The sequence below is a fragment of the Euleptes europaea genome, chromosome 15, assembly GCF_029931775.1.
Source record: "Euleptes europaea isolate rEulEur1 chromosome 15, rEulEur1.hap1, whole genome shotgun sequence".
Classification (NCBI taxonomy): domain Eukaryota; kingdom Metazoa; phylum Chordata; class Lepidosauria; order Squamata; family Sphaerodactylidae; genus Euleptes; species Euleptes europaea.
This window is the reverse complement of record NC_079326.1, coordinates 39,184,517-39,211,571: the sequence shown is the minus strand read 5'-3', so window position 1 is coordinate 39,211,571 and position 27,055 is coordinate 39,184,517. Positions and strand designations below refer to the sequence as shown.

The 27,055-nt window shown below is 41.8% G+C and overlaps 1 protein-coding gene across 2 annotated transcripts in view; it reads right to left on the bottom strand.

Annotated features, from left to right (window-relative positions):
* The window catches only part of HAT1 (histone acetyltransferase 1), a 35,140-nt gene that overhangs the window by 7,079 nt on the left and 1,006 nt on the right, over positions 1-27,055 (bottom strand). For both annotated transcript variants that reach the window (XM_056861282.1, XM_056861283.1), the window contains exons 2-8: positions 24,463-24,534; positions 23,424-23,499; positions 18,499-18,619; positions 6,952-7,131; positions 6,646-6,767; positions 6,024-6,128; positions 5,284-5,390 (exon numbers count right to left, since the gene is read on the bottom strand). In XM_056861282.1, coding sequence (XP_056717260.1) covers positions 5,284-5,390; positions 6,024-6,128; positions 6,646-6,767; positions 6,952-7,131; positions 18,499-18,619; positions 23,424-23,499; positions 24,463-24,534 — 783 coding nt within the window. The remainder of the gene's footprint in view (positions 1-5,283; positions 5,391-6,023; positions 6,129-6,645; positions 6,768-6,951; positions 7,132-18,498; positions 18,620-23,423; positions 23,500-24,462; positions 24,535-27,055) is intronic.

The window sequence follows — 27,055 nt, the reverse complement described above, 5'->3', positions numbered from 1 at the left end:
GTCAAGGCAGGCTGAGGGGGAAGGAGGCACCTGAGGATGATGTCAGCTGACAGCATCAGCTGTCAGAAGCTCAGCAATAGCTGGAAGCATCAAGCTGGGTAAGAGGGAGGTGGGAGTGGGGTGTACATGTGCCCAAAGATACAGGGGCACAGCAACTGAGGGGGAGAAGAGTGCCTTCTTGGCAATGCTGGTTAACTGAGCATTCTGGATAATACTGTCCCACTTTTAAGACAACCAGTTCACAAAGTGGCTCATGTTGGGGGGGGGGGGGAAACGGGCTTACAAAGACACAGGGAGAAGAGGTTTACAAAGACATAGGGAAAAGAGGATAGCCATGTTGGTTCGCAGTAGAAAAGTGAGGTGCAGTAGCACCTTGAGACCACTAAAAAGGGGGAAGGGGATTGGACAGAAGGTAGGTAAAGATTATAACCCTGCTGATTTAATAGCTGTTAATGAACTGGAAATTTAAAAAACTTCCATAACTATATTGCATGCAAGTTTCCAAATAATTGCTATTTTTAACAAATGTCAACAAAGAACTTGTAAAGTTTTAAAATCTTTCTCCAAGTGCTCTCCTGAAGCTAGATTATGAAGAGGCAAAAAGGTTTTACTTAAACAGAGAATAGAGGATTTAGAGCGACAACATGATCTCAACGAGTCACCATGTTTTAGGTCTCCAATGAAATTCAGGTACATCATGGCCCTGGATCATTATCTCCGCATCTTGATGCCCATCAAACTGGAAGAGCTTTCACTCTGGCCAGATGTGAGGCTAGGCCCTCAGCTGTACTTGAAGGCAAATATTAAAAACTCCATACTTAGAGAGACTCTGCCCATGTACAAAGGGTAAGGTGGAGACATGTCTTTTTTCAATGTCTGTACTACGCTGAATTGAGGGCTAAGTTTGTTTCTCCTTTATTAGCTAAACTCCTGTAATGCTCAGAGGAGGTACAGTTGGAAAAGCTATTAACTGATGAAGATCCCATTATTTCAAAGCAAGTGGCCACATTTTGTGCTTATGTGGTCAAAGCTCAAAACAAGAAAAGGGTTGCTGGTAATGATAAAGAATCGTATTAGCTACAGATCTATGCTTTATATTGTTTTATATAGAACTTCACCTATTTTGCTAGTAATTTTTGAAAACGTTAAGGTTTTAGGTTGTTAGATTTATAATACAGAATCTGTACCCTGATTTTTTTCTGTCTATGACTGCAAAAAACGTATTATTATTCTAGTTTTGAAACATTACTTGGGTGCTTGCCTGGCTACAATAGAGGGGGAGCTGCTACTTTTTTTTTAGTCACAGGTGTACCCAAATCGTTGTCTGAACATATTGCATTATCATATTGTGAAATACAAAATATGATCAGTAATCAGACTCTGGCCCCTGGTAGCATGTTCTTTGCTGACAGAGTTAAGTCAGTACCATCAGTAACCATTACCAAAACCAGATTTTTACAGCAGCCCCATCTTTACTTTGCAGTAGCCCATGCACATTACTCCGAATGCGGGGTTCTCATTTCTGAAGCTATGAACGTATTGAATTGCTTACACAGATACAGCAGACTTGCGTGTTACAACAGGGACTGAGCAGCATCTCCCTCGGCAAGTATGCCAAATATCTGGAGCATAAAAACAAGGAGATACCACAGCAAAGGGAACCCACCTTAGTGGAGGTACAAGCATGCTAAGGGAAGCCTTCACGGCACACATGTTGGATTCCCTCACTAAGCTAGATCCTGCAACTCTTTTCCACCAAGTCTTCTTTCAAGAGAGAAAGACTTCCTTCACTGGAAAAAATGACTATCAGAAAAAGTCATTTTTTCCAGTGAAGGAAGTCTTTGGGAAAACACGGTGGAAGGGAGTCATAGTATCCAACCGTACATATCTATTCTTTTTTACCCACGTATCTGGCCACAGCCAATAGTTAAAACATTTTTATATTACTTATCCAAAAGGAAGCATGTCTGAAGTCGTTTACAGGAAGTGCCTTCAAGTTGTAATGAATGGGTTGAACCCAATTGTTCATGAACAGAGTGACTCTGTGAAAGGGATCTCTGCCACCTTTCCTTTCCCAGCGCAGCCCCTGTGCACCCTCCAGAAAGCTGCTCTGCAGGGCTCAGGCACCCTCAGGAACAAAGTAAGAAATCAGCAGCAATGGCCTTGGTGCCAGAGTTCAGGGTGCGAATTACTGCCAATACAGTAACAACTTTTTGGGGAATGCAGAGGAAAGAAAAATCCACTCCTTTGTTTACAGAGTAATAGAAATTGTATGCGTGAACCAGAATTGCAAATTAGTAATAAGTTTTCCTTATCTTTCCTTAAAAGATACAGGAACGGTCCGGTTCACAATCGACACCTAGATTTAACCACTTCGGGCTGACTCTAAACCAACAACTATTTTATAAATCCCATTATCTTGGAGATCTGACTCAGTTTGATGCACCGTTTACGTAGCTAACATAACTTTCCATGCCATCTCGCTCTCATAATTTCCTTGTCCCCCTTGTATCTGCCCAGCACTATTTCCCCTAACAGCAGCAATGAGAAATGGATGAAAGAGAGAAATTCATCTCTCCTTACCTTTCAAGCTCCCTGTTGAAAACAGCATGTTCCCCGGCAGATTATTCTACAGGGCAATTTAAAATCTGTTTCAGCGTAGTTCTGCTGAAACACACGCACACCACGCTCTGTGCACTGATGCAGAGAGGCCCGCTGGCTGTCACGGTATGGCCTAGCTCCATTTCAGTGTACTAACAAGGGGGAGATGATGTAATGCATACCCTCGCTGTAAAATGCAGACAGAATATTCTGCTTACAGACTTGTACATGTCCATGTAAACAGAATTTTGTTCCTTAGTCAACAGTTTGCATTGGTAGATGCTAGAAAGAGTATGAAATTCCTTGGGTCTTATTTGCTGGACTCAGCTTTGAGGACCAGATAGAGAAGTACCTGGCATGCAGGAGATGTGTAAACAAACCATGTCACTTAGCTCTGCAGCGAAACAGGGTCTTTTTAATACCCGCCCATCTCCAAACTGCAAGCACTGTTTGCAATGCAGAGGATTCCCAAAAACAGTTTGAGAGATAATGGGAAGTGCTGCTGCTTAAAGAAAATTGTACTTCTGGCCACACACAAAACTTGGTGGTTACACAAAGGAGCTCTGTGGATTGCGGTGATTAAGATTTTATTGGTAGTGAAATGTATCGTATGTATCCTTGTAGCACATTTAGTATTTTATTGTCCCTACTAGTTCAGATTGCCTTTCCCTGGAATCATAGAATCATAGAGTTGGAAGGGGCCATACAAGCCATGTAGCCCAACCCCCTTCTCAATGCAGGATGAGCCTACAGTATCCCTGACAAGTGCTTTTCCAGCCTCTGCTTAAAGGCTGCCAATGAGGGGGAGCTCACCACCACCTCCCTAGGTAGCTGATTCCACTGTCGAACAACTCTTAACTGCAAAAAATATTTTTCCCTAATATCCAGCCGGTACCTTTCTACTCATAATTTAAACCCATTATTGTGAGTCCTATCCTCTGCTGCCCACAGGAACAGCTCCCTGCCCTCCTCTAAGTGACAGCCCTTCAAATACTTAAAGAGAGCAATCATGTCCCCCCCAACCTCTTCCAGACTAAACATTCCCAACTCCCTCAGCCTTTCCTCATAGGGCTTGGTCTCCAGGCCCCTGATAATCCTCTTCGCTCTCCTCTGCACCTGCTCCATTCTGTCCACATCTTTTATGAAGCGAGGACTCCAGAACTGCACACAATACTCCAGGTGCGACCTGACCAATGCAGTGTACAGCAGGATTATGACATCTTGCGATTTGGATATGCCTCTGTTGATACATCCCAAGACCGCATTAGCCTTTTTTGTCACTGTATCACACTGGCTGCTCATATTTAACTTTCGGTCCACCTGTACCCTAAGATCTTATACACACGGCTACCCAGAAGTGTATCCCCCAACCAGTATGTGTGTTCCTCATTTTTGTTGCCCAGATGCAAAACTCGGCACTTATCCTTGTCGAACTGTATCTTGTTCTCATCTACCCACTTTTCCAGTGTGTTCATATCTTGTTGAATTCTATCTATACCTTCTGGTATGTTCGCTGTTCCTCCCAATAGGGTGACAGCTGCAAATATAACGAGTAGTCCCTCCACTTCCTTATCTAGATCATTCATAAAAATATCGAAAAGAACCGGACCCAGAACAGAGCCCTGTGGCACCCCACTGGACACCTCCCTCAATTCAGATGAAATGCTACTGACAAATATTCTTTCAGTGCGGTTCTCCAACCAGTTCCCTATCCACCGAACTATCCTAGAGTCCAATCCGCAATCCTCTAGTTTACCCATCAGAACATCATGGAGAACCCTGTCAAAAACTTTACTGAAATCCTGGTAAACTATATTGGCGGCATTCCCTCTTTCCCATGTAGCCTCTTTCCCATGGTTTCTTAACAAGGAAGGAAATGGATTTCCCACTCCCACTACTTAAAATGTCGCTGGAATAGACCTACACGCTATCACTCCAGAACCCCTCAAAAAGCACAGCTAGTTCCATGTATTTAAGGAGCTTCCAGAGAAAGTTCTTGTAGGGTACAGGGGCAGTGTTCAAAGAAAAGTTTCACTGGGAGCAAAAGTTGACACCTGAGATGCCCAACAAACCCAATGAAGGGTTAAGCCCGCTGCTTATTTCTAACTTGATATTCCACCTGCTCTCCTTCAACAACTCACACTGGTGTTGTTCTAGAGTAGCCTTTTACCATCTCAGTGCTGATTCTGATAACTGTTTTTAAACATACCTTCAAAGTTCATGCTATGCAGGTTTTCATACATTTCGTCTGTGGAGTCAATAAGAATGCTGCATACAGTCCTAGTGTTTATAAAAACCATTCCCCCCCTCCCCATATAATCGCTACGTTTTCTGATTTAGTGCTTTGTGGAAGCAAAGAATTTCAGAAACCTAATCTCTTGTCAAGTCAGCTGCACAAGGGGGGAGAAAATGGCTAATTAACTGGTAATCCTTTCATGCCAGGGATTGAATTTCCATAGTGTGCTGTTCTCAGTAAGGAAAGGATTTGAAGAATTACATTATACGCAGCTCTGCTATAAAGAAGGGTAGTATTAACCTTGCCTTCTTCTTAAGTCAGTCTTCGAAAGATCATTTAATTCTGACAGATGAATTCAGAAAAGTTATGGCACCGACGATCAGCAAGAGAACAAAGTTTCACATAAACAAATTCACATCTCCCGATGAAAAGACTCATTCCCATACCTGTTATATCAAGCACTGTAGGAGACGCCATGTAGTATCTATGAACCGTTTCTAAAAGCTGAGCCCCATGACCTTCTCCTTGGAACGGAGGCAATATCAACATTTGGCTGCAGAAAGAACAAGGGGTGGGGAAAAAACATTTACAAAAAAGGAACTTAAAGCCACTTTGAAAGCAAGGCCCTTTAAAAGGTAAAGGTAGTCTCCTGTGCAAGCACCGCGTCATTCCTGACCCATGGGGTGACATCACATCCCAACGTTTACTAGGCAGACTATGTTTACGGGGCGGTTTGCCATTGCCTTCCCCAGCCGTCTGCACTTTACCCCAAGCAAGCTGGCTACTCATTTTACCGACCTCAGAAGTCAACCTTGAGCCGGCTACCTGAAACCCGACTTCCGTTGGAATCGAATTCGGGTCGTGAGCAGAGCTTGGACTGCAGTACTGCAGCTTACCACTCTGCGCCACGGGGCTCCTTTACTGAGGCTTATTTACAATGACTTACAAGTTGCACCAATATACCAAAAACCAAAAAAAAAAAGCAAACATATTCCACTCGGCTTGAGCTCCCTTTCCTGTTTTTTATGCAAACAAACAAACAAATAAATGCAAACCCAGACAGGAGACTTTTTTTGCATTTCTTAAAAACACAAATGAACATCATTATCAACCAAGGATTGAGAACTTCCAACAGTTCCCTCGCCCCGAAATAAAAGGCGAGGCACGTGTTAACGCTGCCAATTACCTTACACGTGGCCGGGTTTTGTCTGGGTACACATAGTAATTATAGACTGTCATATAGCCCACGGTCGCAAAGAGCGTTGCTCCGTCCTTATTATACTTCTCAAATCTGCAGATAAAACAGAAAGCCAAGCAGGTCAATTACAGTCGCGCTCCCATGCAGCGTCCATTTTCTTTTCCATTCTCCGGCTGAATTTTCAGTGTCAGCAAGCTACTCCGGGAGCGCCCAATGGGTACACCTGCTATGTTCTGAATGTACAATTCACTTAATTGGTGTGCAGCAACTTGGACAAATCAGACCTCTTTACAGCACTTCAGCGCACTTGCCTATTATAAAGATGAATAGGTGGCACGTAAAAGAAAACACAGGCAAAAAAAAAGCTCATTTTACTGTTTAAGCCCCACATTCAGGGCTCCAATGGACAACAATATTTAATTTGGCTCCATTCTCAAAGGCCTTGCAAGGCATAATGGGCGCAAACTCCAGCCCCGATAAACAATAGTTTTCCTTTTCCTGGGAAAAAAATATATCGTTATACTGTCCCAAATAATTGGCCAGCCACAATTAAAAATGCAGCCCTTTGTAGAGGTAATAAGGTCTGCTGTTGCTTTAGAACTGTACTTACACTAGAAAGTAGTTCCATCTCTCGTCGTCCACGTCAATGAAGCTAGCTGTCTCAATGAACCACATCAAGAAGGTCTGAAGCCTTTCATGATACTCTCGAAAGCCCGGGCATGTCATGTCAGTCTAGGGAAAAAGCACCGAGAAGTCAGGTGAAACCCTCCACAGAAGGGAAGGTAGTGGGACATGATGTTTCTGGAGGAAAGGACATTTTTCATATATTGCAAGCAATTGCACAAAGGTCACTGAAACTAAGGTACAATGAAAACTGCATCATTTGGCGTCAATGAGGCTTTGTGGCTTTTTTTACCTTGTATATTTGATAAGTGATGTCTTCGCCAGCTTCGTTGTTGTGAACGGAATATGTATGTAATAATATTCCAAATGGCTTGAAGTTCACATCCTTTTCCAGCAGACACACAAAGTCATCTATACTTCTGTTAAAACCTGGTGGAATAATTTCTCTAATTTTACTTTCTATGTCATCTGCCTGGAAATCAAGAGGAGAAATTGCAATGATGTTTTTTTTTTAACAAGTCCACTGTCCATAGAAAATTTATATACACACACCTTCATTCTTCTGGGATAACAAGGACATTATTATTCACATGAAATGACGTATTTGAATCTTTTGCTTGTTGACTCAAGGTGGCCTCAACTTTTTATAGTTCTGCAGAAAACTTACTGTGTAGACCCAAAAACAAAAAGTTATAGACCAGAGGTGTCAAACGTAAGGCCCAGGGACCAGATCGGCCCCCTTGAGAGCTCTTATCTGGCCCGCAAGTCAGCCTCCCTCCCCACTCTTGATCTGGGCTGGCATGGCCCAGCCAAGTGACATTTATGTCATATCTGGCCCTAGTTACAATTGAGTTCGACACCCCTGTTATAGACCTTACAGACATGGGCCTCAGTGCTGATGCCTCACTGTGGTCCTCGCCAGAGTTCAGAGCACAGCCTGACTGCCTCTTCCTCTCTTCTTCAAGCCTGCCCTTCAAAGTCATCCACAAGAAATACATCATGAAGACATTCTAGTTCCCCCAATTTCCAAAGGAAGGGGCTGTGGCTCAGTGGTAGAGCATCTGCTTGGCATGCAGAAGGCCCCAGGTTCAATCCCGGCATCTCCAGTTAAAGGGACAAGGCAAGTAGGTGATGTGAAAGACCTCTACCTGGGACCCTGGAGAGCTGCTGCCGGTCTGAGTAGACAATACTGACTGTGATGGACCAGGGGTCTAATTCAGAATAAGGCAACTTCATGTGTTCAAAGCTGTGAAGGAAGCTATTTGCCCCCTTCCCAAAGGAGTGGGATGGAAACAAGGAAGCGCCTGACCATTCAAATAATCACTATCACTTGGAAGGACCATACATACATGAATTAAGGCTGTGGGCCGTTCTTTAGTTGGCTTCCACAAGTAAGGCAGAACAGAGGCTGAAACATACATGGTGAGGCAGACTCTTGAAAATTATTACACTAGAACAGAAAATATCAGTTTAACGAGCTAAATGTAATGCTGTCATCAGGATGATAAATTTTCTGATTCACTAATGATGCTTTTCCATGAAATGAAGATTCTAGTTCACACTGTCCTTTTTACTTATTCAAAATGGTAATCAATTCATCATCCTTCATCAAGCAAGAGGAAAATTCAAAACAATGGTTGGATCATAACCATGTGTTCTGCTAGCCACAGGGTGGGATTCTGGAACCCCCCCTCACTGAAAAACCCATTTCACTAGTCCCAACACTGCTCCTGGGAATCCTCAACCCTCACAACCATGACTTCATGGGGCACAGGAGGCAGCAGAAGAGGGGATGTTTCCTTCTGTGACTGCGATTCCACTCATGCTAGAAAGGACCCAACCCAATATTCCCCCAAACCTGCCCTCTCCTACCAACAGTGATTATGGTGACAAACCACGGTGGGGGGAGAAAGATGAGGATGCAAATTAGATTCTTTCATCTTAAGGGCTCGTTTGTACAACTTCCTTGCATGCCAATATAACCTGGCCAGATACCTCACTATCCTACATTTACTAAATGCAGGCGGCTGTGGCTCAGTGTCAGAGCATCTGCTTGGCATGCAGAGGGTCCCAGGTTCAATCCTTGGCATCTCCAGTTAAAGGGACTAGGCAAGTAGGTGATGTGAAAGACCTCTGCCCGAGACCCTGGAGAGCTGCTGCCGGTCTGTGTAAACAATACTGACCATGATAGACCAAGGGTCTGATTCAGTATAAGGCAGCTTGCATACCATTCTTATAAGAGGGTGCACGGGTCTTGAGAAGCTGGGAGTTTTTAACCACACTTCACATCTATCATTCAATATGGAGCTCTTTAGTGGATAATCTTATCACTTTTTCTGAAGATGCTGGATACAATCTCACATTCTGAGCGAAGCAATAGCACCCCCTCAAAATGAGGGCATTTAGGTAACTAATTGGCAGTGCCAGTATAAAGACCAACTCTTTCCCCACCTGTAAACGTAAGCCAGAAAACAAGAATACAAATATACAAGTGGCAAGGAGATACAGAACAGGGGCTCTGAGCCAAAAATAGTCTAACCATTAGGGAGAAAAAAAAACCCACATTAAGATACAAGAAAAAGGCCCACACGACTAATTGTTCAATCTTAATTTAACCAAAGGGTGGGGAAATGAAACACATGCATTTCACCACCGAAAGTGAATCAAGATTAAAATTAGCCTTGTTAAAAGAGCTGAAGTGAATGTTACAGACTATCAGCTGAGCAGACAGCATAATCCTTTTCAGGCCCCAGAAAGACCACTTGATTGAATACATTTACTACTTCTCTTTAACCATGAATATTTGATGAAGTTTCACAATAACGTATTGCTGCTTCTCACCAGGCAATAAAACTTAATGAATTGGTCTCAACTTAACAAAACCCTAAACTCCCCTCCATACAACCCCTAAAAAGCCTGACATTACATTCAACAAAATGAGCTTACGTTCTATTCAAGCCTCGGGCTGAACAATAAGCCCAGGTTTTCACTTAATGGAGTTTGCCGTGAGTTCAGCTGTAATGTTTGTATTGTATCTATTTCCATAAGGACTGACACAAGAACACTTTGTGTTAACTTACTAAGCAGCTCTTTCACACCGTTTACATGCATGAGGAGTATTAATTCTAAACAAGACCCTTGCTACTTAGCATTCAAAACAGGGAAATTAAGACGCTTAGGACAAAATACACTACAAAAGGCTAATACAACACACTACTAATTCCGTCCTTTCAACTATTCTCCCCCCACCCCGCCCAGTAGAAGCAATGCACCTGCAAATGAATAATACTTTACCATTAGCTATATTTTTGGGATGTAGAATATGGATGGCATTCAGCCCAAGCACACTTCATCGTTAAATGCTTTAGAGCTACCCATGTTCATATTTAATCAGCTTTATTTTCCTAGAGAAATGATGTAGTTACTGTATATGCCTCCACACTGCTTGTTTTAGAGCCTATTTTAAGAATTTTCATTTCTCAAGGAAGTGTATTTAGAATTTTTTTTCTATGTTGTCTAATATATTTAGCACACAAACTTTTGCATTCTGCTGATTTGGACAATAACTGATATATTTTCTTAAACTAGAAGTGGCTCGATTAAGAATGTAATAAAAATATGCCTGCAGCCATTTTACACTGCCAAACTAGTTGGTTTAAATTATAACCCACTTCCCGTTCGGAATCCTCAAGGTGGTTTTGCACAGTTAAGCACAATAAAAAGCCACTTAGATACAATAAAAATGCCACTAAAAACAAAGTCAATAAAACACAACAGAAATCAATACAATACAATACAATACTCCATCACTGCCACTGCCCTTGACATACCATATCTTAGAGATGTAACTCAAAGGCCCTTCAAAAAAGGCAGACCTTCAAACCCATCTGGAAGGCCTTTAGTGAAGTAGCTGTTCTCAACTCCTAAGGGAGAGAGTTCCATAGTCAGAGGAAACAGCCAAAAAGAAGTCATCCCACCAGGTTCCCATTGGCCAAACCTCTAGTAAGACTGGTTCCTTATGAAGAGTAACAGTTTATAAGTTTACACAAGAATACTAGGCAATAACAATTGCGAGTAGAAATTGGAAAGAGGTCAGTTAATTTTTTTAAAAATTTGTTTATTAGTATTGCCTCAGTATGACATATCCCAATGTGCGGTAGGCTGAAGTTGGCCAGAGCAATTAAAGGAGCTTCATGATGTAAAGCAGTAGTTAATTAAGATGTTTGCCCTGACCTGGCCCAGGCTAGCCCAACCTCGTCTGATTGGCCACTGTTAGTACTTGGATGGGAGACCAAGGAAGGCCAGGGCTACTACACAGAGGCTAGCAATGGCAAACCACCTCTAAACGTCTCTTGCCCTGAAAACCCTATGGTGGCCATTAGTTGGCTGTGACTTGACAGCACTTCCCGCCCCCCCCCCCACTACCAACTGAGATGTTCAGGGAGGGGCCATGGCTCAGTGGTAGAGCATCAGCTTGGCATGCAGAAGGTCCCAGGTTCAATCCCTGGCATGTCCAGTTAAAGGGACTAGGCTAGTAGGTGATGTGAAAGACCTCAGCCTGAGACCCTGGAGAGCCGCTGCCGGTCTGAGTAGACAATACTGACTTTGATGGACCGAGGGTCTGATTCAGTATAAGGCAGCTTCATGTGTTCATGTGTCCGTCTGGTGAATGACCATTGCCTATTGTGATAATTTTAGGTGCTTCCAGGAGATGATAGATATTTTGTGCATGGGTATGAATATTTTTTGCCAAGTTTTGAAGAGACAATAAGTACAATAAGCCAAATCACACTAAAAGTACAATCAGGATGAGGGAACTACTCAAGCTGGTAAGGAATAAAGTAGGGACCAAGGAAGTGAGATGATCACAGCAACCAGGTCCTGCAAACAAGGGTGCATGGGACGAGAAGAGAAGCCGGCTTCCTGGTGTCTGCAGCAATCCACATACTAATTGGAGGACCTTGGGTCCTGGGCTGCATCAACAGAAGTATAGTGTCTAGATCACGTGAAGTGATGGTTAGACCTCTGCTCTAGTTAGACCTCACCTAGAGTACTGTGTTCAGTTTTGGGCTCAGCAATTTAAGAAAGATGTAGACAAAGCTGGAACGGGTCCAGAGGAGGGCAACAAAGATGGTGAGGGGTCTGGAGACCAAGTCCTATGAGGAAAGGTTGCAGGAGCTGGGTATGTTTAGCCTGAAGAGGAGAAGACTGAGAGAGGATATGATAACCATCTTCAAGTACTTGAAGGGTTGTCATATAGAGGATGGTGCCGAGTTGTTTTCTGTTGCACCAGAGGGTCGGACCAGAACCAACGGGTTGAAATTAAATCAAAAGAGTTTCTGTCTAGACATTAGGAAGAAGTTTCTAACAGAGCAGTTCCTCAGTGGAACAGGCTTCCTCGGGAGGTGGTGAGCTCTCCTTCCCTGGAGGTTTTTAAGAGGAAGTTAGATGGCCATCTGTCAGCAATGCTGATTCTGTAACCATAGGCAGATGATGAGAGGGAGAGCATCTTGGCCATCTTCTGGTCACTGGGGGTGTGAGGGAGAGGTAGTTGTGAGTTTCCTGCATTGTGCAGGGGGTTGGACTAGATGACCCTGGTGGTCCCTTCCAACTCTATGATTCTATGACCTAACTTTTTAATGCTGTAATGGCTACTGGACGTCTGACATTTCACATCCTGGGCTTCACACTTTTCATCTTTGTAAGCAAGTTACCAAAACATATTGCAAACAATCTAAAATAAAACACTTTCACACAAAAGTAACTTAAGTCTTTGGTACAAACTCTCTCCGAAAACAGCCCTAACAGCAGCTAATAAAGCTGACTTCATAGTCTGACTTCCGCTTTGGAGTTTGTTTAGCCTACGAGAACCCAACTCTACCGTTTAGCACGTTTCGCCAAATAGGTCAGCTGCTCCTTCGCTGGACTCATCATGTATTTTGTCAATTTCTTCTTTTGTATCACCATGGCTATTAGCCCAAGAACAATCAAGTATACCATTTAATAAGATAACCAGAACCATATCATCGGGCCCATGATATTCCTAAAACAAGAGCAAGCAATTTAGAATTGTGTAGAGTGTTCTCACTTAAGTATATGAAATAGCTAAACACCGTCAGATGCACCATACTGGCTTATTTCACCATTGGTTCTGCTTCCAGAAAGCTGGAAGAAGTGTGTGCAGTGTCGCACTGCTTTTGTAATCTGTATCTTGCTCATGAATGCCTGAAGCTATAGAGCCATCTAAGAGGCTGGTTGCTGTTGCCAGTTACTTTAAAGGTAAAGGTAGTCCCCTGTGCAAGCACTGGGTCATTCTTGACCCATGGGATGACGTCACATCCCAGCGTTTACTAGGCAGACTATGTTTACGGGGTGGTTTGCCAGTGCCTTCCCCAGTCATCTACACTTTACCTCCAGCAAGCTGGATACTCGTTTTACCAACCTCAGAAGGATGGAAGGCTGAGTCAACCTTGAGCCGGCTACCTGAAACTGACTCCCGTCGAGATCGAACTCAGGTCGTAAGCAGAGCTTTTGACTGCAGTATTGCAGCTTACCACTCTGTGCCATGGGGCAGTTACTTTAGAGAAGCTTTAAGAGCCTTTAGAGAATGTGGGTGACGTCATAAAAAGTTCCCATAAGACTTCATGCCTTGAATCTTGCACATTCTAAAGAGAGGTTTGATAGGCCCTGGAGGAAGTATGTGAATCAGCAGGTCACATTGTATTACTTTATGCTTGTCCATCATGTATGTACACATCTTGAAAAACAAATCTGTACTTGTGGGTGGTCTTCTGATTGATTTGTTATTCTTAGAAAGGCACACAGACACACATGCTGCCATGACATAGAAAAGGAAGCAGAGGAGGAACAATAGCCAAGGAGAGGATTATTCCAGGATAGTTTTCTACGCTACAAGAGCACAGAAAGATTAGCACCTTCCCCCATTGTCGCAGTTGGGAAGTGCTTCACCATTAAGACAAGGGTTATTTGTTGAGACACAGAGCCCAAGACTAGGCAAATCAGTAGGAGCTCTTGGCTGTCTCCTTGCAAAACACAGCAAGAGATCTGAGCTTTGCAACTGTCCAGTTCTGTAAAGTGCTTGTGACAGAAGAGTTCTTCAAAAAAACAGAAGGTCTTGATTTAGGAAAAGAAGAAATCCTAATGGCTTGTGCAAGTGCAACACACAGTTAACTGAACTATTGCTCAGATAGCTACGGGAACCAGGCAAATTATCAGTGTGCGGTCCTACCGTAAACGTAAAGGTAGCCCCCCTGTACAAACACCGGGTCATTACTGGCCCATGGGATGATGTCACATCACCACGTTTACTAGGAAGACTACGTTTATGGGGTGGTTTGCCATTGCCTTCCCCAGTCGTCTACACTAACGTGGTTAGCACCTATTTATTGAAGAACTTTTATTGACAGAAACTTACTTGGGAGTTAATTATGCAAGGCACCACCCATTTAGGAGCCCCGTGACGCAGAGTGGTAAGTTGCAGTACTGCAGTCCACAGCTCTGCTCACGACCTGAGTTCGATCTCGATGGAAGTTGGTTTCAGGTAGCCGGCTCAAGGTTGACTCAGCCTTCCATCCTTCCGAGGTCGGGAAAACGAGTACCCAGCTTGCTGGGGGTAAAGGGAAGATGACTGGGGAAGGCACTGGCAAACCACCCAGTAACCAAAGTCTGCCTAGAAAATGTCGGGATGTGACATCACCCCATGGGTCAAGAATGACCCGGTGCTTGCACAGGGGACCTTTACCTTTACCTTTTTACCACCCATTTGCAAATACATTCACACATACAGAGGAAAACTGGTGGTGAAGATATATGATATATCCCTAGAAAGAAGATGCAGGGCAAATACAAGCCCCAGGTGTACCTGAAGGCAATGTTCTTACGCAGGAAGCCACCTCTGCAATCTTAGGCAAAGCTACTGTAGTCTAAGCCCAAGAATGTCATTTGGTTCTCTAACACAACAGCTAACAACAACTGAACTTGCTAGTGATCCAGTTTGTGCGTTTAGCAGCAGACTATGCAAGACCCTGACTATCTGTATTCAAATGTAGCTTTGCTGTCCCTTCCCTCCTCCCCCAACCAAAGCCTTTCCTCAATTGCTGTGTCCTGCTATCCTATAAATGCAATTGAATCAGTGAAGACAGAAGCAAAAGATGGGGGGGGGGAGGATACTGTCTGTATCACATACAGATAAAAACGAAAGCTTAACACCCCTTCCCTCTCCCCACTTGACAAGCACAAGTATTCATTCGGCTGAACAAGCAGCCTCACATTCAGGCAGACACTTGAGATGTTTCAGGGAGCTAGTCATAATTCTGAATGGGACATTCAAAATAAGTAGAATGGTCAATTCAGGACACAGCCGTAAGCAAAGGATTCTGACCACAGAAAACAACGCATGAGTAAGAACACTGTGTTATGCAAACTCAAATATACAACCTTTGCATCTGTAGCACGTTAAGCAGGGCTTCTTTCATGATGGAACTCACCATGGCAGATGTTTGCAAAGCTACATAAAGGGTACCAACACCTACTATACACAATGCTTTAAAGACAGCCTTAAATATATACATATGAAATAGCTTTACAGTGTACTGAGAAAGTGCTTTTCCAATCCAAGTCTAGAGGTGTATGTTAATTCATAGATAATTAAGAGAAGCTCTAAGCAAACAAGGATAGGCAAGGAGATTCAGTCACCTCACCCCACCCAATGTAACTGAGCCCAGAAATCTGCGTTTCTGAAAAAGCACGAAGCAAGAATGGAATGTTCACTTTGCACTTCTGGCAAGCATATTACTTTCAGATGTCCTCTTTCACAAATGGGAGTTACTTGGGATTCCACTTATAAAACAACATACCAATTTCCTTCAACCACGAGGAAAGGTGGGTTATAAATATTTTAATAATGTTATCATTCTCCTTAATAAAATAAATAATGTTTTAGCTGATGTTTGTGTGCCTTTGTATGTATTTTAGCTCTGGTTTTAACAGTTTTTAAGATTGTGTTGGTTTTAAAACATTTATTACGTATGTTTTGATTTGATTAGCTGCTTGGGTAGCCCTTAAAAAAGGTAAAGGTCCCCTGTGCAAGCACCGGGTCATTCTTGACCCATGGGGTGATGTCACATCCCGATGTTTCCAAGGCAGACTTTGTTTACAGGGTGGTTTGCCAGTGCCTTCCCCAGTCATCTTCCCTTTACCCCCAGCAAGCTGGGTACTCATTTCACCGACCTCAGAAGGATGGAAGGCTGAGTCAACCTTGAGCCGGTTACCTGAAACGGACTTCCGTCAGGATTGAACTCAGGTCGTGAGCAGAGCTTTTGACTGCAGTACTACAGCTTAACGCTCTGTGCCACGGGGCTCGGAAGGGGAATTTAAAAAGACCCCACATTCACAAAGGCTCTGTCCCTGTAGCAGTGGAGAACTGGAAATAATAGAATATGTCCTTCTTGTGTGTGTAAAGTGCCGTCAAGTCGCAGACGACTTATGGCGACCCCTTTTTGGGGTTTTCATGGCAAGAGACTAACAGAGGTGGTTTGCCAGTCCTTCCTCTGCTCAGCAACCCTGGTATTCCTTGGTGGTCTCCCATCCAAATACTAACCAGGGCTAACCCTGCTTAGCTTCTGAGATCTGACGAGATCAGGCTAGCCTGGGCCATCCAGGTCACTTCTTAGGTCTAGCTATTATAATGAGGACCAGGTAAAGATTCTAAGCCCTCTTCTGAGAAAGAGTACTGGCTATCCTGAATTGTATAGAGTCAATATCCTTCTTAAGGACGAATTTCCTCAGGTACAAAAGCTGGTAAGCAAGTTTTGTAAAGTAGTATTTCCAGAAATTTAAACAGAAATAAAAAGTGTTTGCTGTTATTGGTCGTTTAAATTTACACTCATTAGTTTTTAATCATTTTAAAGGTATTAACGTATATATTCTGGTATAGTGTTTTAACCAAATGTTATCATTTTTATACTATTAAAATGGGTAAGGCAATGTAACTTTCTAAAATTACCAGAGACAGCATTGTGTAGTGGTTAAGAGCATTGGATTGGAGCAGTGGACTCTAATCTGGAGAACCAGGTTTGATTCCCCACTGCTCCATATGAGCAGCAGAAGCTAACCTAGTGAACCAGGTTGGTTTCCCCACCCCTACACATGAAGCCAGCTGGGTGACTTTGGGCGTCACAGTTCTCTTAGAGCTCTCTCAGCTCCACCTACCTCACAGGGTGTCTGTTGTGGAGAGGGGAAGGGAAGGTGATTGTAAGCCGGTTTGATTCTCCCTTAAGTGGTAGAGAAAGTCGGCATATAAAAACCAACTCTTCTTCTGAGGACCGCAATAATAAAATTGATTGATTGGGTGGCCCCTTGCAAGGTCAGAAAGGTGGGATATAAATTTTGTAAAGTCAAATAATAAAGGGATCATAGTCACAGCAACAGCTGAGATTTCCATGGGCTGACAAACACATACAGCTGTAGCCAAAACCTATGAGTAATTCATTTGCCCAGGGCAAGAGATAGCTGAACTACCTGCTCAGATGAATGGCTAACATTGCAAAAAGCCTCTACGCACATCATAGGGCATTATGTTCGAGTGAAACACTTGCTTATGCTGTGATCGTTTCCACTCGTTACATATTGAAACTGGGGGAGAGAGAGGGAGAAGAACCACACTTTTGTTCAATCTTTACACATAATTAATTCCAAGTAGCGATTTTTGAAAAAGTTCTTATCCATTTAGTGTTTTCTGGATGAAGGTTGTTCTGAAATCGCTTGAGGTGCTTCACATAACAGAGTGGTGATACAGCTCCTTTACCAGAGAACTTATCCCCTTGGGAGGAAGCCGTTAAAGGGGAAGAGTTGATGCGGTGAAATTCAGAAGAGGATTTGCCAAATGCTTTTGAAGCAGTAGAGAAGGCGACTTGATTGTAAGAACAGTGGAAGTTGATGGGATGAAGAGAAAGAGGGTCAGAGTCACTCTCTCTCAGCCTAACCTATTTCACAAAGTTGTTGTTGTAAGGATAAAATAGAAGGGAGAATGATGTTGTAGGCCGCTTTGGGTATCACTGGGGAGCAAGTATCTCAGTAAATATATCTGAATGGAGCAGTTTCAACCATCTATTTGTTTAAAATAGTAATACCCCAAACTCTCCATAAAGGTATCTTCAAGGCGACTAGAATATCAGTGTTAAATGCTGAACACTAAAACTGCTGTCAGTTTTGTTTAACACAATGGTGCAACTTTGCAGAGAGGTGGTCTGTAACCTCTGGCCTTGTAGTAAGCAGAAATCACATTATTATTTATTCCTTTTATTTACAAAATTTGTATCCCACCTTTCTGCCTGTACAAGGGCCACCAACACAGCTAACATTTAAAACATTCATGATAAAATCAAATTTTAAAACCATTAAAACTGACTCCCCCAAACAGACATCATTAAAACAATTAAAAACAGAGTTAAAACACATACAAAACATAAAGACATTGGTTAGGAAGAAGAGATCCTTACTACATTCCCACAACCACTCAAAAGTCACAAGGGTGGAGCCAACAATTGGTGTTTAACAGTGGAATACACAAGAGCTTCCCTAAGCATGCAGTTTTATTTGTACAAACATAACAGAACTTTCCAGCCTAGAAATCTGAGCGTAGCAAAGTGGAAGGACCATCATGTCATTTGGTCTCATGAAATTCAACAATTCTTATCTAAGATGTAAACTACATTGAGAGAACTGAGGACAAACATGAAGTTATCAAAAGCTATGGAGAAATGGGAAAGGGTTCATATACAGTAACAAACTAAGATGACATCTGAGCATTTGACTTTACCTCCACGCAGTCAAAGTTCTCATTAACTTTGGATGTGTAATCAATGCGAAACAGTGTCGACAAGTTACCAGCAATATAGTACAAGAGAATCTTCAGTCCCTTGTAACCAAAGGCAACCTCACTACAAGAGAAAAAAAGAGGTTAAAGACAGTCATTTATAGTTCAATTACTAATCAGCTTCACTAAAACAACTGTGCTGACACAAAGGGTAAAGATATCACTCTTCTTAAAGGTATGAAGCATTTACCTTACATGCCTAAAGAGAGAGTTTCCTATCTGTCAGAAATTCCTTCAAAGCACAGAATTCACCTAATTATAGATTTCACTTTAACTGCGTCACATGAGACAAAAATAAAAGGGTGATCCTACACATTTAGCAAGGGTATCTACAGTGTATACCATTTGTATTGTTACACAAATCCAATACAGCTATGTAGAAATTTATCAACATAGCAAGGAAACAAATTTTTATTTCATCCTACAACAGGTTTATACAGTTCTTTTGGACATTTTAATACCATTAAAATCATCCTTCAGGTACACAACTGCATAAAATACTATACCATGTGAACAAGGAATACTGTTGCAACACTTCTGGAAACTGCACACGTTACAAATCTTGCCCCAAACTGTACCTGCATACCACTAATTCAGATCGTACCTTCACCACACACACAAACCTTGTGTGCAGAAAAGTCAGCAGCAAAAGTGTGTCAACTCCTAGACACGAATTTATCACAGCACAAAATTATCTACCATACTAAAAATGGTAGATACATATGTAAGCTGAGCGATGCTACAAGTTAAACCCTGTTAAAAGGTCAGAGATAGGGGACCAAGAATGCTGGCAAATTACTGGAACACAATACGTGAATATATAATCAAACGGACAAAATATTTTTGTACTGAGAACTTCCTCTCAAAGACATTCAACTTCATCGTAAATGAATTCCTGTTCTCCAGCAGCTCTTATTTAAGTATATCAACCTTGAAATCAGAGAGCTGTGCATGTAAGTAACCAAGGAATTTTACAATTCTTGTCTATTTTTCTCTTATGTATGGAGAACCTTGTCTGGCAATACCAGACACTGAAAAGTATTGGTAGCAAGTTATGTACATAAGATATGAACTGATGTGCAGTTACATTCCCTCTTGACAGTATGGCTAATGTTAAGTTCAGTAACAATTGCTGTCAGAGGAATGAAAACAAACAGCTGAATGGGAATTTTTTGCAAGCTTAGTTCTTAGATGTGGACTGAGATGTCAGACAAGCTCACAGTGGCACAGAAAACCCTAATAGCCCCTGGCAATAACTCCAAGCCATGTTTAAGCCTAGTAGTCCACAAACCCCCTTCTGGATGCACACCTTAACGTGGTGAGGGGGTTTGTGAGTGTCAGGGAAGCTGAGAGCAATACCGTAAGGGGTTTAGACTCTATCAAGAGACTAAACTCCTAGCAGAGTCACTCAAGACGGAATGGTCACAGCTGAGACACCAGACGAAGATGCATCCACCCCCTTAAGGGATCAATGGCCACATCCGCAGAAGAGAACAGGCAGTTCCAATGGGGATGGGGGTAGAGGAATCCCTGAAGGTTAGCTACTGGGCAGCAGCAGTAGTGGAAGGTGACACTGGCGGAAGATCTTTCGTAGACAACGGCAGTGCCACTACGGCTAACTCTGGTTAGTACTGCGCAGAAGAAGGCACTGGTAAACCACCTCTGACCAACCTTTACCTTGAAAACCCTATGATGAGACAAACCAAAATGAAAAAAGATATAGTGCTGGAAGATGGGACCCCCAGGTCGGATGGCACTCAATCTGCTACTGGGGTAGAGCAGAGGACAAGCACGAGTAGCGCTGTTCTTAATGATGCGATTGGACTAAAGCCGAAAGGACGTTCAGTGGTTGACATGAATAGATGCAAAAGGAAAGTCCGAAGCTGTTCGACGCATAAAATAGGAACATGGAATGTGAGAAGCATGAATCAGGGTAAGCTTGAAATTGTTAAACAAGAAATGGAACGTATGGACATTTCAGTCCTGGGAATAAGTGAATTAAAGTGGACTGGATTAGGACATTTTCAATCAGAAAATTACGAAGTGTTTTATTCAGGGAATGACAAAAAGAGAAGAAACGGAGTTGCTTTAATAGTGAGGCAAGATGTAGCAAAGGCAGTCAGGAGCTATAATGCAAAGTCTGACCGAATAATATCAATCAGACTTCAGGGAAAGCCTATCGACATAAGCATCCTTCAAGTTTATGCCCCAACTACAGATGCTGATGAGGAAGAAATTGAAAGTTTTTATGCCAGTGTTCAGGAAGAAATTGATCACACACCTAAACAAGATATGCTGATAATCATAGGTGATTGGAACGCAAAAGTAGGAAACAAAGCAGAATCAAATGTTGTTGGCAGATTTGGGCTAGGAGCACGGAATGAAGCAGGAGAACGCCTCGTAGAATTCTGTGAAGACAACAATCTGTTCATTGCAAACACATGTTTCAGGCAACCAAATAGACGATTGTATACATGGACATCACCAGACGGCCAGTATAGAAATCAAATAGATTATATAATTGGAAGCAGAAGATGGAGAAGCTCTATTCTCTCGGCCAAAACAAGACCAGGAGCCGACTGCGGTACAGATCATGAATTGCTAATATCAAAAATAAAGATAAAGCTTAAGAAAAACACCAAAACATTCATAGCACCAAAATACAATCTAAGCAATATTCCGGAAGAGTTTAAAGACCATGTAAGGAACAGATTTGCATTACTAAGTTCAAGTGAATGTAAACCTGAAGAACTATGGGTGGAAACTAGAGATATTATCAAGGAAGAATGTGCAAAGACTATTCCTGTAGCCAAAAGAAAAGAAAAACCTCGATGGATGTCTGAGGAAACTCTTAAAATTGCCAGAGATAGACGAGAAGCAAAAGTAGAAGGTGACAGAAATAGAATCAAAAGTCTAAGTGCAACGTTCCAGCGACTAGCACGTAGAGACAAAGAGACCTATTATAATAGCCAGTGTAAAGAAATAGAAGAGAACAACAAAAAAGGAAGAACAAGAGATCTGTTCCACAAGATCCAAGAAATCAAAGGGAAATTTAAAGCACGGTTAGGCATGCTGAAAGATCAGCATGGAAATACATTAACTGAACAGGACAAAATAAAGAAAAGGTGGGAACAATACACTGAAGAACTATATAGAAGAGATGAAAGGATAAAAGATTCTTTCCAAGAAGAATCTTTTGAAGAAGAACCTACAGTTTTAGAAAGTGAAGTGAAAGCTGCATTGAGAGCAATCGGGAGAAACAAATCACCAGGAGCAGATGGGATATCAATAGAGCTATTCCAAGCCACAGAAACGGAGTCCATCAAAATCTTGACAAGAATATGCCAACAGATATGGAAAACAAAACAATGGCCCACAGACTGGAAACAATCCATTTACATTCCAATTCCCAAGAAAGGAGACATCAAAGATTGCAACAACTATCGGACCATTGCATTAATTTCTCATGCAAGTAAAGTGATGCTCAAAATCTTACAGCAAAGGCTGCTACCATATATGGAACGAGAAATGCCTGATGTTCAAGCTGGTTTCAGAAAAGGAAGAGGCACTAGAGATCATATTGCAAATATACGCTGGTTACTGGAGCGTACGAGAGAATTTCAGAAGAAAATCAGCTTGTGTTTCATAGATTACAGCAAAGCTTTTGACTGTGTGGATCATGAAAAGCTATGGCTGGTTTTAAAGGAAATGGGTGTGCCACAACATCTGATCGTTTTGATGCGCAACCTGTACTCTGGACAAGAGGCCTCAGTTAGAACAGAATATGGAGAAACGGAATGGTTTCCAATTGGCAAAGGTGTCAGACAAGGATGTATTTTATCTCCCTATCTCTTCAATCTATATGCAGAACATATAATTAGGAAAGCTGGATTAGATTTAGATGAAGGTGGAGTGAAAATTGGAGGGAGGAACATTAATAATTTGAGATATGCTGATGACACTACATTATTGGCAGAAAATAGTGAAGATTTGAAACAACTATTGCTGAAAGTTAAAAGAGAAAGTGCCAAAGCAGGACTACAGCTGAACATCAAGAAAACAAAAGTAATGACTACAGGAGAATTACACAACTTTAAGGTTGACAATGAGGAGATTGAAATTGTTCAAGACTTTCTATTCCTTGGCTCCACCATCAACCAAAAGGGAGACTGCAGCCAAGAAATTAGAAGGAGATTGAGACTGGGAAGGGCAGCCATGAAGGAGCTAGAAAATATTTTGAAGTGTAAGGATGTGACTCTGGCCACCAAGACTAGATTAATTCATTCCATCATATTCCCTATTACTATGTATGGGTGTGAAAGCTGGACAGTGAAGAAAGCTGATAGGAAGAAAATAGATTCCTTTGAAATGTGGTGTTGGAGGAGAGTGTTACGGATTCCGTGGACTGCCAAAAAAACAAATCAGTGGGTTATAGATCAAATCAAGCCTGAACTGACCCTAGAAGCTAAAATGACTAAACTGAGGCTGTCGTATTTTGGTCACGTCATGAGACGACAAGAGTCACTGGAAAAGACCGTCATGTTAGGAAAAGTAGAGGGCAGCAGGAAAAGAGGAAGACCCAACAAGAGATGGATTGACTCAATAAAGGAAGCCACAGCCTTCAATTTGCAAGATCTGAGCAAGGCTGTCAAAGATAGGACATTTTGGAGGACTTTCATTCATAGGGTCGCCATGAGTCGGAAGCGACTTGACGGCACTTAACACACACAGTCCACAAACATCTTTATTACCAATACTAGAACCACTGTATTAAAGCCCAGCTATTTTTAAACAAACATCACATACCAATAAAAGTTATGCAAATAACGACTACAGCTTATTTCCGATAATTTTCTTGCATCACTTACTCGTCTCCAAAAACCTGATGACTGAACTCTGGATGAAATGTTGTGCTGTCATCTTCCAAATCCTCTGGAAAACGGACTGATGAGAAACAGCTGAGCGTAAGTCAACAGCTACCATTAGTATACCAACATATTTTATTGGCTCACAGGAAGCCCAAAACAGCCAATGCATTCTTTCACTTTTAAACTATAACAAGTCCTGTTTGTTTAATAGTCTGTCGTTGCCCCATTCAGGAAACCAACCACAATTCAGATACTTGGGTGGACAGAACTGCCCGTTACCTCATTTCAGACGTTTTAGAGGAAAAGTTTGACTTCTTTATGCGCTATGTGATCTTAACTCAATAATATAATAATAATATTTATTGGTACAGTCAATCAGACCAGTAAAAACTATACAACAATAAACCTTGCATGAACAATATAAAAAAGCATTTAAAAAGACAGACATATTTATATAAATTTTAAGAACACTTTACATAAAAGTGGATGGAGTAGAAAAAATGCAATAAGTACCAATAACATCATTCTAGCAGAAGTCTACGAGTGATCTTAACTCTTTATTTCCTGACTTCTCATTAAATTTTCAAGTGTCTTCACAAGAAAACATTTTTTATACTTTTTATGTAAGAAATTCATCTTTGGTAAGGCAATAATCAATGCAAGATGAAATACTTTAGGATGATTACTTTCCCAAAACCAGCAAATTGAATGCTAAGCAGAAATCTACCCAAGAGACCCGGTATACTAGTTTTGTAATTATAAGAGCCATGATATTTACTTAGATGGCTTTGTGAAGCATTCAGCAACCAATGGGGATGCTGAAGTGTATACTTTGTCCTGCACACTGTCCCTCTTCTCATTCATTTCTACTCCATTGCAAGAAACCAAGCTATAGGAACAGTTATGTACTGATGAGCCTATGTTATAAATAGCATAGGAAAAGAAACAAAGCAGCTTACCAGTACTTTGCTAGCTTTAACTCTCCAAAACAAGAAATGAAATGACTGTCAAGTCTCAAAGCCACGTCATAAAATCTTACCTAATTTTAAGTGAATTGCTTCATTTGTATTACATTTGTACTCGGCCAGTTTCTTCTCCATAGCAGAGAGCCCTAGGGAAATACGTTAAGGAATTTAAGTCCTCCACCTACAGTTCAAAACACGTTTAAGTGAAGGGTCCTACTGGTTTATCAGAGGTACACTAATTTTACTTCTATCCAGATGACCAAGTGGTTTTCAAAGAAAGTTGCCACATAAACATGGAACAAGGAAATAGTGCCTTCCATCCATACTTGAGAAACTATACAAGTACAGGAACCAGCAGGAACTTGCAGCAGAGACACAAAACTTACAAAAGGTAAGCCTGGAAACAGCCATTCAGAAGGAAGAAACAACTGTTTTCAGGTGACCAAGCAGGGAAGGTTTATGCAAGATGGTTCTTTTTGGTCACAAATTACTACCGTGAGTTAGACATTTTCTTTTCGGTAAGCTAGTAACTGTCATGGACTTGATAATGAAGCTAACATAAACTGATCCCCGCTGCCAGATACTGAGATCTGACCCCCTACTCCCAGCCCTGGGTCAATAAAAGCATCAATGATGGTGTCCTTTGTATGGCTCATGCCCAGAGTAACCACGGACCTTTGCAGAAGGATCCCAGTCAGAACTACCCCAGCAGTGCCATTTTAAACAGAATTACACCCTTGCAAGCCACTAACTTCAATAGACTCAGAAGGATGCAACTCTGTAGGCTCAACACTGTAAATCGACTCCTAGAGAACTCTGTAGTTTCATTGTTGTTTTTTTATAAACACACACGAAGAATTGTTAGGCATGTTCAGTGGCAAACAACACCGCTGCTAGAGGAATTTCTGAGAACCTAGCCCATGCTAGCAACATGACAGCTCAAACTAACTTAACACAGATAAATGTTAGAAAGTTAGAAATGCTCAGCTAACAGGTGGGTTAAGTATTGACAGCACTAAATCAAATCACAAGACATTTGATGATCCCGAAGGGAAATGATACCTATTATGCACCAAGACAAACACTTCCATTTCCCTTTTTTTATCAGTGACCCCCTATCATCCACTTTCACTTTCCATTCAGGAAAAGGAATCTGCAATTGCATCTTGGACTCATAATGAAAAGCTAACTTGGACCAGCAGACTTCCATCACTGCTGCCATGCTCTCCACTGTTCTTATTCCTGCCTGACAGACCAGGTATACTGTAGTTGCCTGTTTCTGCTACTGCTTTCATTTCATTATCACCCTCTGTTATACACAGTATACCAAAGTAGAATAACGCATAATGCTTCTAAGAATGCCAGTTATAGCACTTCTATATAGACCTAATTCCCTTTCGGCCTTGTCAAAACTGCATTATTCCAAAGGGTTTCTGGAATCATGCAGTGGTTTCTACTTATTCACTCAATGGTTATTTTATTTGCTGCCGTTTGATTCCTGATTTATTGTAGTTCTAGCGCCTTAGGGCATGGGGGGCATTTAAGGCTGTATCAGGAAGATCAGAAGTCATGCTTCACAGATGGAAATCCCTTCCACCTCCACAAATCCTCTGTGCAATCCATCCCAATAAACCTTAAGTACTCACAGAATCTTGATGCATCAGCACCACCAGTTTTCAAGCTTACAGCCAGTGGTCAATTTTTTCAACAAGTCTAAAGTATGCAAATGTACTTCTCCAACACATACTACAATGTGGTAAACCTGATTCCACATCATAGCCCAACCTGTAAGGCCCTGTCCAGGTGTGCCAAGTAGTCCTGCACCCACACTCTACAAGTTGGCCATCTACCTTTAAGAGCATCTCACCACAAGATGCATTATTAACTTCTAGCATATTGAACTGTACACTCAAGTCAATTCAGATCACTTAAGAATTACTTCCAAATAAATGTGGGTAGGACTAAAGAATAAATAAGTTAAATTTTCCATAACAAATTAATTCTAGAAAATGTCACATTTTCTCAAATGCAAACAATTTAAGAAGGCACAGACTAGATGGGGATTTCGTACACACAAAGTATTCACATTTGGAGTTGTTGTATATAATGGCCAACATACAGCCAAACAAATGAACAAAAGAAAAATACACTTTGGGTCTTGCTTTTATTTTAGAAGCCTTCATGGATTTGATTTATATTGAAGGGGAGACTCCCCAACACAACAGCTACAAACCCCACAAAAAGGCCCACTAAGATGCTGGTCTTCGATTTTTAAAGAACAAATTTCTCTTAGTTTAGCTGGCAGACAAATTGCCCTCGAAGTGTGAAGGAGTCCCTCCAGTTTGTTGTCATGGGGTGAAATAAGAAAAAGACTAGACAACAGGTATGAAATATGAACTGGTCCTTTCGCAGGTGACTTGCTCAACAACTTAACAGTGCATTCCTAAGGAGAGTTACTCCAGTCTAAGCCCATTGAAATGAATAGGCTTAGACTGGAGTAACTCTCCTTAGGAATGCACTTTGTTGTCATTGGGTGAAATAAGAAAAAGACTAGACAACAAACAGTGCATTCCTAAGGAGAGTTACTCCAGTCTAAGCCCATTCATTTCAATGGGCTTAGACTGGAGTAACTCTCCTTAGGAATGCGCTGTAAGTTGTTGAGCAAGT